At 47.9% G+C, this 13376-nt stretch overlaps 1 protein-coding gene across 2 annotated transcripts in view; it reads right to left on the bottom strand.

Moving 5' to 3' along the window:
- The window catches only part of PSD3 (pleckstrin and Sec7 domain containing 3), a 112030-nt gene that overhangs the window by 70890 nt on the left and 27764 nt on the right, over positions 1–13376 (bottom strand). For both annotated transcript variants that reach the window (XM_050330221.1, XM_050330222.1), the window contains one exon: positions 12625–13005. In XM_050330221.1, coding sequence (XP_050186178.1) covers positions 12625–13005 — 381 coding nt within the window. The remainder of the gene's footprint in view (positions 1–12624; positions 13006–13376) is intronic.

Genomic DNA, 13376 nt, shown 5'->3' with positions numbered 1-13376 from the left:
AATGTAGCAAATCCACTTAATTGAAGGAGCAGTGTAGAACAGGGATATTTATTTAGCAGCCACCAGGAGTTAAGAGTGCTAAACGCAGAGAGACAAGTAAGGGCTTTCTGACTCTGGTAAGTGTCTACCACTTGTGCTCACTTCAGAGAGAGCTGTTTGGTATTATCAGTCTACAACTGCACCCGAGAACACTGGCTCTTCGTTTGCTTCTTGCACTAGTATTTTTTAACCCAGCTGCCTCTTTGGTTTGAAGAGGCCCCTGTAAAAATAGGCCATAAGCCATTTTTCAGGAGAAATGCAGTAATTAAGCCAGGGTGTTCAGCTACTCCAAGCTGACTCAGCACAAGTCCCTTCCTCATTCTTCCCCAGTTGTCCTGAAAACAATACAATCCCCCAAATCTAAAATGACATCACCAGAATTCTCAGTGGCTTCTGTGCTGCCCATGAGCAGCGGACATCCCTTGGGGAGGCACTGCTAGAAAAAGCAGGACTCAGAGGAAGGAACCCAGTTTGGAAAATGAGGAGACACAAGCCATCCACGCCAGCGCCTGGAGAACTCCTTGCTTTCCTCCTGCTCCCTCGTGGTGGCAATTATTTCCCTCATCAGCTGCTCAAAGTCAGGATGTTCAGCATGGTATTCCCAGGGCACTTTAGATAAATCATGCATTTATAGATTCCTCCCACCACTACTACAGTAGGAAAGCTCTGGTGAGCTTTCCTTCTCCCATCAAAGAGGCAAGAGCCCTCCACACCAAAAAGCACACCCCCACATACACATCCCTGCACATAAGCCAGGCTTTTAACTTTAGAAAAACTTTTCTCTGATACTGGCATGAAAATTCTTGCAAAATCTCAGCACTGTGTGCGTGTGTGCTTGACAGCATTTCTATTTTTTTAAAAATACTACACAGAAATTCTTTCTACTAAAACCCCATTTACACAGGGCTCATGAATGATCAGCAGGGGTCATGCATAGGGCAGATATGAGTGGAATGAGTTAAAGATGACTTCAAATACATAGCACTTTAAACAACATACCACAGCTTCATACACCACTGTAATCTTCAGAGTTAACAGGCCATGGTTAAAACAACTATCGCTGTGCTCAAGTAACGATTATCTACCCATTTACTCAGGTATCTGCTAGCCACTTATTAACCCTTTAAAGATGAGATTTTCATATTAAGCGAACTTAAAATGAAAATATTTGGCATTCCGCATGCCTCTTTCCACACAAATCATCAACCTGTGTCCTACCTTTCTTTCCATCCATGGTTTAAGAGAAGGAGGTATGCAGTGCTCCTACAGAAAGGAGTATTTTATGTGTTTCCATATTTCCAGTGCTGCTAGAACATTACAAATATCACACATCCACACTGTGGCTAAAACTTTTTTTATCAAATATCAGGGGAACACAGAAATCTAGCCTGTTCTGCATGTACTGGGGACTTAATTTTTCATTTGCTTTAGTGTAAATAAAAAGATGCTGTAACAAAAGGGAGACAGTCTCAGTGCTCTAGTAGGGAATTAATACTGTAAATACAACTTCAACAGCATTAACATCATTACCATCACCTATCCCAGAAAGAAAAAAACTAAAGAAAGAAAAAACTGACACTGTGGTTGTGGAAAATGCCTCCTCAGCCCTTTCCAAAATCACTAGCCAATATGTGAAATTATTTGGTCTACGCCAAACCTGTGAAGAAAGCAAATTCCAGAGTCCTCTGACACATGCCCCAGTCAAGGCCTTGTCCATTCAAATCAGGCACGACTGATTCCAAATTCCCAGCTCTAACAATTGACAAGAGCAAGGGATAACCAGGTGAGCTAACACATCTACAGAGCCTTTCACGTACAACTGCCGCTTCAAAAGCCGTGCCAGCTCACAGAGCCTCACTCATAAATCACAGTCCTCTTTCACCACTGCTCTTTATTAAAGGCAGTATTTATAGCCCTGAAAGATGGCCAAAGCTGACAAGAAACATCTGCACCCTGCTAGGAACCACGGCACTACGAGAGTCAACGTTACCACAAACCACCACGAGTTTAGAAAGAACGGAAGTGCCAGCATCTGGCACTTAGTGAAATAAACAGGACGGCAGCTCCCAGCTTCTGTTCTGCCTCTCACAGCAGTGGCTGGGAGAGAGGGAGCAACACCCACCAAGGAGGAGAGTGTGCTTTTTTATACCCTGCTCACCAAAACTAGCCAACGGGGCTTCACAAGAAACCTTATCTTCCAACCTCCTGCATTTAAAACTTCATCCTGACTGGGGGTCCCCACACACGTATCAAAGAATAAGGGATGTGTCCTTCAGTTATTCCAGCAGTTAATTCCGACAGTTGATTAGCTTATTACTTTGTATGTACAAAAACTCTGTCAAATCAACAATATACGTTGCCTGTAGCATAAGCCTCTTGTTCAGGGGAAACGAAAGATTCTTAAAGTGAGAGTTCAGCGCTCAAGTGTTTTAGGTGGTGAGAAGCCTCAGTGCTTACATCACTGAGGAATCAGGAAATGCAGATGCCCTGTGCGTGACTACTGCAGGCTGTCTTCAGGATGGGACATTTTAGCAGGGTCCAGGAGGTGTTGCTCAGGGGAAAGGCTGACATCTCTTCTTATTTTCAGGACTCTGGGGGTGCACCATTTTCCACCTGTGCCTCACTTTACCCAGCTGCTGAACTCAGCAATACTTCCCTCCCCCTGTAGGATGCTTATAAAGGACTCTAATCAAGAGCTAGGAGCAACCAAGGCTGCATACAGATCTCTCTTCTGCAAGTCTACAGTTTCTACACATAAAGAATCCACAGCAGCATTACCATCAAAACAGAGCCAAGAAAGGGCTTTGTGATTTAGAGCAAGACTGGACATGGATTTTTCATGCAGCTTTACTCTTTATCACATAATAATGAGAAAACTCCAATAAAAGCAGCCTGAAAAATGTAACAGATGACATTCCACCTAATCCTAGACTCAGGGCCAAATGCGACTGTAGTGATATTACTCGTAATTGCCTGTACAGCAATGGCTCCTGATTTTTATCCAGAGATACTTACATTAATCTCTTCTATCAGAAAACAGAAAACAAGCTACAAAAATCCCCACACCTCCCCGGACTCATAGCACACGAGCTGTGGTCAGAAACCAGGTCCTTAGACCTTCATGTTTCCATCCCCAGCAATACGCTCTTGATGCATCCTTGCTCCTTCTGTCAAAGCATCCCGTGTGTCCGCAGGGAACGCACAGAGGATGTGACCACCACATCCAGCAGCAATCACAGCAACTCAATAAACAGCTGCTGTGGTAAAATTCAATACTTTCTAACAACAGCAGTCCATGCTCCCCGATGAGACACCGGCACACTGTAAGCTCCACAAAGCCTTCTCAAAACAGCTAAGCAGAGCCTGAAACATTTCACACTGGTTTCTTCACTTATTCCATTATTGACCAGGTCTACAGCGATTTAGCTCCCAATGTCAAGGTATCTCAATCTTGCCATGTGCAGCACTTGTGGTGCATTTGATCTGTTCCTGAATATTCCAGATTCACTTACTCCCCCCTTGCCTCCCATCCCAGGTTTCACCAAAACTGAAACTCCACACAGCGATGTATAGTTGAGGAATGGCTGCAGCTTCCAGGGAAAAGACAGAGCAGGGCCAGCAATTGGACTGCAAGCGAAAACGTCGGTCTCAGCATATGCTGTTTCAGACGCCTTAAAAAGCTTGGGATGCTCTTCAGTTTTTAGCATATCCATGGAGAAAAAAACCTCTCTGCTTTGTCCCAAGGAAGAAAAGCACATTAGCATCTTGCTTCGTGGAAGTAAGAGCTCCGATCCACCATGGAGCAACTGGCCCAGCTGCTATCAAGGAGGTGATGTTCAGAGATGATTTCACACCTGAGTGGCAGGGTGTGACAACTCAGCCTAAGTGCTGTCCTCATCCCAGCCACATCTGTGATCCCATCCTGCCACTGCCTGCCATTTTCACCAGACTGATGCACAGCATATGCTCTGTGCCACACGGACTCCCCTGGGTGCACTTGTTCCTTCCCCAGGGAATACTAATTCATCTGGAATGCACTTCTGGAGGGAGTGCACTGGGTGCACAGATGGCACAAAGAGCCTGGATGAGACAAGCCTGGGACTTTCACAGTCTTCCTGGAAAGAGAGGAGGAGGATAAAGGAGGAAAACCAACTTTCTCAAATAAAAGTGCACGCCTTTAACATCAGCTCTTCTCCAAGGCAGGGTGTGTCAGGCAAATACGGCAATGATTAGAAGTAAGGAAGGGCGGGGAGGCATTCTGGCATGCTGAAGGCAGGGCCAGAACTAATGTTGTTTTCGGCAGGGGTACAGCATCCCTCTGAAGCACAGTGCTGGTCCTGTTGTTTTAAATGCCTTTACTTCAAACCTTCTCCTCCTGGTTCTGAAACAGGAAAGCAATCCCTTAAACATAACCATCTACTCTGCCTCTATTTCTAATTCAACAGCCCCTCTAGAGGCAACTCTCACCTCAAAGGTGGCAGGGACATCGATACAGCATATATGGATGTTCAGTCAGTGACACCCTTCCACATTTCAGAGCCAACCAGAAATAAGCAATAGCACAGGCTGAATTTTGTTTCAAGGGAGCTGAAAAGCTGTGCTTGAACAGCCTGGCTCTGAAAGGAGTAGCCCCACTGGAGAAAGCAAAGAAATCCCATCAGCAGTGGGATGTGATGAGTCAGTTCCTGCTACAAATGACCCGACCACACAAACGGGCTGGGAACAGCTCTGCTGCAGCTTTACTGCAGCTCCAAACCAGCTTCTTCAGGGTCAGAAGAGAGCGAGCACAAAAGCACCTCAAGCAACAATTTACCTTGCCAGTTACCTTCAGCTCCAGGGCTCTTCCAAGAAACAACTGTAGGAAGGGGAGAAAAATAATAAAAATACAAATAATGCCCTTCCCTAGCAGATGACTCAGTGTGCTATTTTACTCCAAATGGTTTAATCATCTTTGAAGTCCTACGTGTGGATTCTCTTCAAAGACATGCTTTGAAGTAGATCCCTCTTTGAGGATTGACACAGCTGCACTTTGCTGCAACTCAATTCAGTGGGGGTCTCACGAGCACAGCATCAGTCAGGACACACGAAGAGAGGACTGATTCCACAAGCCAGAGTAACCACCAAGAATCCATTAAAAAGTACCTCAGCCTTGTCACATCACACAGAGAGGAGCAGAGTTAGAAGCAACAAGCCTTGTAATCTCCTAATGGTTATCAATAAAATACATATGCAAAGTCAATTTCAGAGGGTGAAATGCACACCGCTGCTTAAAAATAACCTCTTGCTTCCTGTAATCATGTGCCTTTTTCTTTGACTAGAAGAATTCCTGCAGATCATAAAAAAGGAAGGTAAGAGCTAGAGCATTCAGAAAATGCAATTTCTGGTAGGCTCGCCTACAGCAAATGCAGTCATCGTCATTGTTACAGGATCACAGCATGAGGACAAGAAGTCCTGCCATATGCAGGGACAAGGACTGCAGTCCTTCCGAGAGACAGCGTGTCCTTTATTACACAGACATGCTGGCCCGTTGCCTGAAGTACAGATGTCTTGCTAAAAATACTTTAGGTTTGACCTCAGGCTCCTTACATCGCTATGTCAAGGGTTAGCGGTCATAAAAAGACTCTCGCCCCATTCACGACACCGTGTCTAGGAAGTGAAAACCTGGCCCTTGCCACGGTATCCAAAGGCTCCCCCTGCAGTGGATATTTCTGACAGAAACACAGACATGTAGAGCAGTCTCCTGAATGCATCAGGACAGTCCCACGCTCAGGATCTGGCCCACTTGCACCCAAATACAAATAAACAAAGAGATCCAAAAAATGCCCTGCACACCCATGACCTAGCTCAGAAAACACTCAGTTTCAGGGCTTCAGTAACCCTCAGGCTCTCCCCTTGGAGCCCACCTGCTCCAGGTGTCAAGAGCCATCCCTGTGCTCAGCACCAGCATGACCTTTCCCCATGAGGCTCCTGCAGATTCCTGCAGGACAGGAGCAAAACTGGGAAGCCACAGAGTACTTCCCCCTGGCCTGGGCTCAGTTTAACTGTTTGGAGACTGGCCCAGGGAGTGCATATTAATGGGGCAGCTGGTCCCCCCCTGCAGGGAGCCAAACAGATGCATAAAAATACAGGTGTTTACACCTTTTCGTGTAAAGATGTGCAGATGGAGCACTTCAGCACTGGCACTCGCATCACGCAGGAGCTTTACACTGAAACCATGCAGCACGACGAACCACCTGCCCTGAAAAAGAGTAGTGAATAACAACAAAAGACAGAGTTTCCCCAGCAAAGAGAAAGCAACCCCAAACAACCCACAGCTCACCAGCTGTGCTAGCAAGGAGCCTGCATGCTGTGTGCCCTGTTCTTCTCCACCGCTGCTCCAGCATCACATCCGAAGCTGTACACGCCTCCACGCCGTCCTGCCAGCTGCCAGGCTCCCTCTCTCTCTATCCCAACAGACAGGCAGAGGAAGAAGAGACTTAACCAGCAATAACATGGAGGGGGGCTTGACTAGCAGCCAGTCGTGGCTAATGGATGAGACAGTGCTGCACTTTGGGACCGGCTCGGAGCTGGCAGAGGCGCCTCGGTTTTGGTGAATCAAGGCTTCCTGACCTAAATGGCTTTGACTTTAATGGAGACATGCCAACAGATGCCAGCTTAGAAGCTGAGCTGCTGACAGCTCTATACTGAGGCGCTTTGTGTAGAGGACTGATCAGCTGCTTCGCTTTTTTTTTTATTTCTCATTTCTGTCTCTGTCAGCTCCTGGATTTTTGTTTTGTTTGTTTTATTTTCAGAGGAGGCTGGGAACTGAAGAGGCAAAAAGTCAGCAGCCTTTTTTTTCTCTAAAACAACAGTTTATTTAGGAGCTAGAAGCAGCTTTACAAACTCTCACTAAACTGGCATTGCAAGCATATCATTAGGCAGAGCAAAGGCAAACTCTGTATATTGTCTCTCCAGAGACCTGATAAAGTGATGCCACGCTCCTTGCAGGGAATACCAACGTGAACAGCGTGCGGCTTAACATTTTTGAAGTTATTGTGCTGTGCAATAGTGGGGCAAATCCTCAGCTGTCAAAATGCCAGTGGTGTCAGAGATTTGCCCCTGTGAGCTGTGCCACTTCATCTGTACCTGGATTCAACACATCCATGCCAGCACATGGTGCTTAGTAGTGGCTCAGGAACTTACAGATGTGCCAGCAAATGGGCTCCAGCACTTGTTTGCTTGCTCACCAGCTACAGATGCATCTGACGCATTCGGTCTTCTAGGACAACAACCAATGGCATTTTCCTGAATAAGTTTCCTTATCCTGGGCATACGGCTAGCAGCAAATATGAAACACCACCTTCTGAAAGTCCCGTGTCTCCAAAGTCCCAAAATTTGGGAGGCATGTCTGAAATGAGTTGATGCATGTCTGAAAATCGTCCGCCTAGGAACACAGCGATCTCAGCAGATCTCACACCGAGTGAAAAAATTCAACCAGGTCACAAGGTGGATCTTCAAAGGGGAAAAAAGCTCTCCCAGAATGCAGTTGAACAGACCAACTAAATGAATGTATGAAGATTACATGTTAGATATCTAAGTATTGAGTCTCATATCCACATTGAAAAATCAAATACAAGCTACTTTGGACAAAAATACCAGTGTACAAACTGAAAACCAGAAGTATAAACGGTATGCAGGATACTGATAAACTGGGAGGAGACTTAGAGAACCAACCTGGAGAAAGGAATCAAAACTGGGTTTATTTGTCAACAAAGTTTACTGTCTCAAAGAAAGAATGGGCACAGTGCCAACCAAGAAACTGCTGGAAATGATCCATATGCAGAAGAAATAAAACCATCACAGGAACTCCTATAAGAGGCCCCAACAATCAAGAGTAACCTGACACCCTTGGGAATTGCAGTCTATGTTCTTGTGCTTTTATTCTGAGAATCACCAGATTGCTTTATGGAGTTATTTTTCTTCCCCCCTTGAACACATATGTGACTAAATTTGTGTTTGCAACTCTAGGGGAAAAAAAAATAACAGGACTTGCAGAATTTGCTGAGCACCAGCAGTTCTTTGAAGATGATGGCAGGTGGAAAATATTTTGCATTTTTGAGGATTAGGAGCGGCAATACAGATTTTTTTTATTTTCTCTCTGGATTCAGAAAAATCTTGGGCAATGTCCTACCAAAAGAGACCACACCTTCCCAACTTGGGAAAAGAAATGCCTTAAGGTTTTAGTTTGTTGTTCTTTTTTTAACTTCTTATTCTGACTTTATCATACAAGGGGAGATGGAACGGAAAGCCTGTTCTAAAGAATGAAGTAAAAGGAACGACTAGAAGAAGTTCTGTCTTTAAAGTCTGAAAGTAGAAGGATGGAGATCATCATAGAGAGAATTTCATACTTCACTTCTAGTCACACTGACCCTCTATACATACAAAAGATAACTCACTTTTCCCACCTCTTATCTTGAAATACCTCCTTTTCATCCCACTCTGACTAGGTGTGAATGGTTACACCTCTTATTGCCCCTGAGAGTAAGAACAAGCTCCCATATAGGAAAGCTGAGCCTTGCTCTGTCTTAACACAGCCCTCTGGCATGAGAAGGGAGCAGTGCAGCACCTGGGGTGTGGGTGCAACAGTGGGGACTGCACGCTTCTGCAAGGACAACACAGAGACAAGGGCACCAAACACAGCCCAAATGCAATGTCTTTATTGCCACTACAAAGCTTCATTACACTGGCAACCTGTGGCTCAACACACTTCACGAGGATCCCATGGTGCCCTGACACGCAGCAAGGCTGTCCCTTAGCTCTGAAACCTCACACACTACCCTTCCTCCCCCAGTCCTCCCACCTCCTCCTGTGGAAATTTAAGACTACTTCAGCAGAGATTTTTTCCCCAGAGGAATGATCATTACCTACCTCGGACAGAGATTAAGCCCCCCTCAAAGACACAAAGACTATTCCCAAAGGAAGGCAAGCTGCACATCCTTCTCCCCCAACCATCCCTCCTCCACTGGCCAGGCAGAAAGGGAACCTAAGCTGTGCTAGGAAAGGACTACTTGCAAAACCAAGCCAGCCTGCCATTCAGGAAGAGACAGGGGCCAGCTGACATCCCCCTGCCCTAAGGAAGTGCGGCGAGTGGCTGTCAGAGCAGGCAGGTCCATCGCACAGCTCTCGCCAGGACTTACTGCGATTAACCACGGCCAGCAGCTGACAAGGAGGACAGCAGGGATGAAATCTCCAGACACCCAGGAGCCATAGGAACTTGCAGCCCGCAAGCCTCTAGTATTTTTTCCTTTTTTTTTTTTTTTTTTTTCCCCCAGTTCTGAAAGCATGTGACCGGCCTTCACATACCAGAGCTGACCCCTCCCAAAGCCAGCGATTTCCTAAGAGCCGAGAAGGATGTTACCCTCCCGCTTATTCATTACAAGACCAAGGTTTCCTTGCCCTCACGCATCGAAACCTCACTCCGCCCAGGGTCAGCTCCGCGCTGGGTCCCTCCGGACGGGAGCAGAAGGGGCCGCGGTGCTCAGCTAGATGCTGTCAGGAGGGCATCGCCACGGGGGAGCCCAGGCTCTCCCAAAGGGCACACGGCTCCCAATTTTCCAGGTGTAAAAGCACCAGCTCTTGGCTCTCAGGTCCGCCGCCCCCTTGCTCACTGGGCCGGGGGAAAAGCCGCACGTGTTTCACACTGTTCCCCCGTGGAAGCGGGCTCCCTCCCCACAGGCTTGTCGTGTCAGCGAAATACACCGCCGAGGCTTTAGTTTCGGTTTTTGCTTCCCTCGGGTTGGCAGCGCCGTTTCTGCAAAAGATGGGGCTCGTCCTCCTCGCTGTCCCGCACTGCCACAACTGCCCTGCTTCGCTCCCGACACCCCCGCCCCGCATCCCAAAAATTACACACATACACACTTCGCTTTGCATTTGCCAGTATCTACATGCTGAGACCCCAACAGCTGCCCCCACCCCTATGGGAGGGGCTCCTCCCGCCGCTCTCCTGTCGGCACCGCCCTCCGGAGCCGGGGATGAGAGTGGGGGGAACCGGCGAGCCCTCGGGGGAGCCCTCGGTGGGGAGCCGGGATTGAGAACGGGGGAAGCCCTCGGGGGAGCCCTCGGGGGGAGCCGGGACTGAGAACGGGGGGAGCCGGGGAGCCCTCGGGGGAGCCCTCGGGGGGAGCCGGGACTGAGAACGGGGGGAGCCCTCGGGGGAGCCCTCGGGGGGAGCCGGGACTGAGAACGGGGGGAGCCGGGGAGCCCTCGGCGGGCATCGCGCAGGGAGCGCGGGGCCAGGCACGGCGGGGTGGAGGGTTTGGCTCCCCCGCCTCCTCCTCTTTCTCCTCCTCCTCCTCCGGGAGGGCAGGACCACTGCGGTGGGTGCCCCCCGCTGCTCCGCAGCGCCAGGCAGGCGATGGGCGTGAGGAACCGCAGCCCCAGGCACGACCGCAGGCTCACGGCACCGCCGGAGAGGAGAACCTCGGGAGGAGGCAGAGGTGCCGCAGAGCCTGCCGTACGCCCATCACACACGTGGGATTAAACGAGTCCCGGGGATCGCTTCAGGCAACGCAACCGCGCCTGCAAACTCCCCGAGCAGGCGCGGCTCTCCGGAGGCTGTTTCTGGTTCACCTGAGCATCCTCACCATGACACACACACCCCTCAGCGAATAAACCCCGCGCCACCGCCGGCGTGCACGTAGTGCTGCTCACTCGCGAACTGCAACACCGCGATTCCCCACTGGTTCCAACAGGCGACCTGTCAGTCACCCCCGCACAACACAACATCCACATCTGGCGCCATACAACGTGACGTTCGGAATACCGGGCAGGGAGGCGTCGTGTTGGCTATAAGGTTCTTGCTGGGAGGATTACTCTGTTGGCCATATTCATACTGCTGCAGGGGCTTTCTCTATTGGCACCTACCTTAAGTGAGCCTTGTCATTCGAGGCTTGTCCCTAACAGAGCCTGCAGACCACACCAGCACGGCTTCCTAACAAACCTGCTGCTGGGGACACGTCCTTTCTTCTTTGTTTTTTGATTGGTTTTTTTTTTTTTGTTGGGTTTTTTTTTGTATAGAGGAGGAAGAAACGAAGAATTAAAAAAACCTCTGTTGGTTTATCACTATGGCTGCAAATTTAAACTAAAATTAATTCCTAGTGAAACAGACGTTAGCCAGGCACCCAATCTGACTCACCTAAGTACACCTTTGTCTTTGTGATAACTTTTGTCTTGATGAGCCAATGAGGGTCTCACTTGACAGTATCTTCTAGATGTTAAATGCTGCAACAAGGGGGTAACAGAATCAGGGTCTGTATGTGCTACTTGTCCTCCACTGACCAGTTTTATGCCTCTGGTTTTGGTATAAGGAGCTGCAAGTGCCAGGACTGACCTCAGTTTCTGGCTTCATAGAGGTTATTGCAAATTAGCAGTCACTTGTTGCCTATTGTCACCATGCATGCACAAGATTTAAGCACCTTTTTTACTATAGGATTGATGGAAAAATATGTTCAACTTCTAAGTCCTTCTGCCCATTGGTTTAAGAGCAAACTGTACCTTAATCCATAAAGTTAACCAAACTACTTTTGCTCAGAAGAATTCTTTCATGCTAGCACAAAAGCAATAAAACAGATAAAAGATCTCCCACTGCTGACTCCCAGGAAAGCTCAAACTAGATTAGTTTCATCTAAGAGAATAGTCTAAGGACTCTTGAATAATGTCCTGTCCCTGGAGGATGGAGACCAGAGGCATCTTTGTTACTCACAAGGTCCCTCATCCCTTTGGAGATGAGTGGCACCCTCACCACTCTGCAGGTTATTGCTTTTGACACAACCTCCCACTTTGTCTGTGGCTGCCTCTCACTCTCTCCACCCTCTCTGACAGCACACGAGGAAAGTTTGCTCACAGTGAGTTTGTACAATTGTACAGTATTTTCAGCCTACTTTCTGCTTCTCACATGACTCTTTCTTTTAATAGGTTTTCTTATCTCTCCCTTTACTTAAACGGAAATTATTAACATTTTTGCAACACCGCCTCCTCTCTCAATAAGTAACTAGTGCACAAATCAAAGCCACAGCTAACAGCCTCTAGTCCCTTGAATGTGGTGGGAGCAAAACCTCATCCCAGCTGAAGTAACGCTCAAAACTCCTGCTGACCTCAAGATAGGAAAAGCTATGCCCAGAGCCACACCTTTAACATCCAAACCACAAACTGCATTTGGACAACTCGTCTGTGTGCATAGAGTGTTACTGCTCCTAAAATTGCTGCTGATAAATTCAGGTAGGAATTGGAGCTGACCAAGGTTCATCTGTAACCAGTAACTAACTCCTCCAGGGACAGGTCCCAGAGTCGTGACAATACCAGGCAAACTTTTATCAACACAAGTATCACCAATAAACCTTCATATAGTAAATTTGCACTTTTCTAATGAATGGCAGGTTTGGATGGCTCACTTCTCTCCTGCAGCTCACTCTGTCACACTTGAAATTATTCTCTGTAGAAAATTTGCAGCGTTGAAAGAGGCAAAACCACTCTGCAACAGTACACTGAAGTAAACAGAGACTGGGGAAAAATCAGCAGGCACACAAAAAGCTCACCCACTGCTTTTACCTTTCCAGATGAGGGACTTCTGTGACATCTCCTTTGAAGAGTGTTTTGCTTGTATCCCTTAAGCCATTGGCGATGCCTTCACCGCATCCCTTCACCTCCCTGTCAGGGACATCTGGCTGCCCCAAGGCTGATGTCCGATCTAAAAACTGCCCGCCTTCCTTCATGCGCTGCTGGATCATGGGAGTGAGTGGCATCTCAAAGCTGAAGTAGCTGTCAGGCTCCGAGTACAAGGTCTCCAGCGACTCTGCGCTGTAGTACAGAGATGCATTGTCTAGGATGTTTTCGAACTGTGAGCTGTACAGATCAGTGGAGACGTCGGATTGCCTCTGCCCAAGGAAATCTTCATATCCTCCTGCGGCTGCTTCGCCCTCCTCCATCATCCTGAAAATTAACCAGAAAACAGCTCGTTTCAGCTCGGGGGCAAGGTTTAGACTTCTGGTTGAACCTTCTCGCCTTCCACCTTTGTGAACAGAAAGGTCAGCGCGGCTTTGTGCAGGAGAGGGCACTGCAGGTAAAATGCTAGTTTCTCCTTGCACCACCTCTGTTTATGATTGGCACCATCTCTCTCTCTGGGGACACGAAAAGAAACAATCTTCTGGGTAAAAGAGGGGGCTGGGGGACAACCTAATATTGCCTAACAGGTAAAATCAGCTGCTTGTGGGCAAAGGAGAAAATGTACTCACATACACATAAGGTATGTCCTAACACCAGTGCCATGCCAGAGGCTGCACATGTTGGAGATGTGTACTCAG

The sequence above is a fragment of the Myiozetetes cayanensis genome, unplaced genomic scaffold, assembly GCF_022539395.1.
Source record: "Myiozetetes cayanensis isolate MyiCay16 unplaced genomic scaffold, myiCay2020 scf4, whole genome shotgun sequence".
NCBI classification, from domain to species: Eukaryota; Metazoa; Chordata; class Aves; order Passeriformes; family Tyrannidae; genus Myiozetetes; species Myiozetetes cayanensis.
This window is presented reverse-complemented; position numbering and strand designations above follow the sequence as displayed.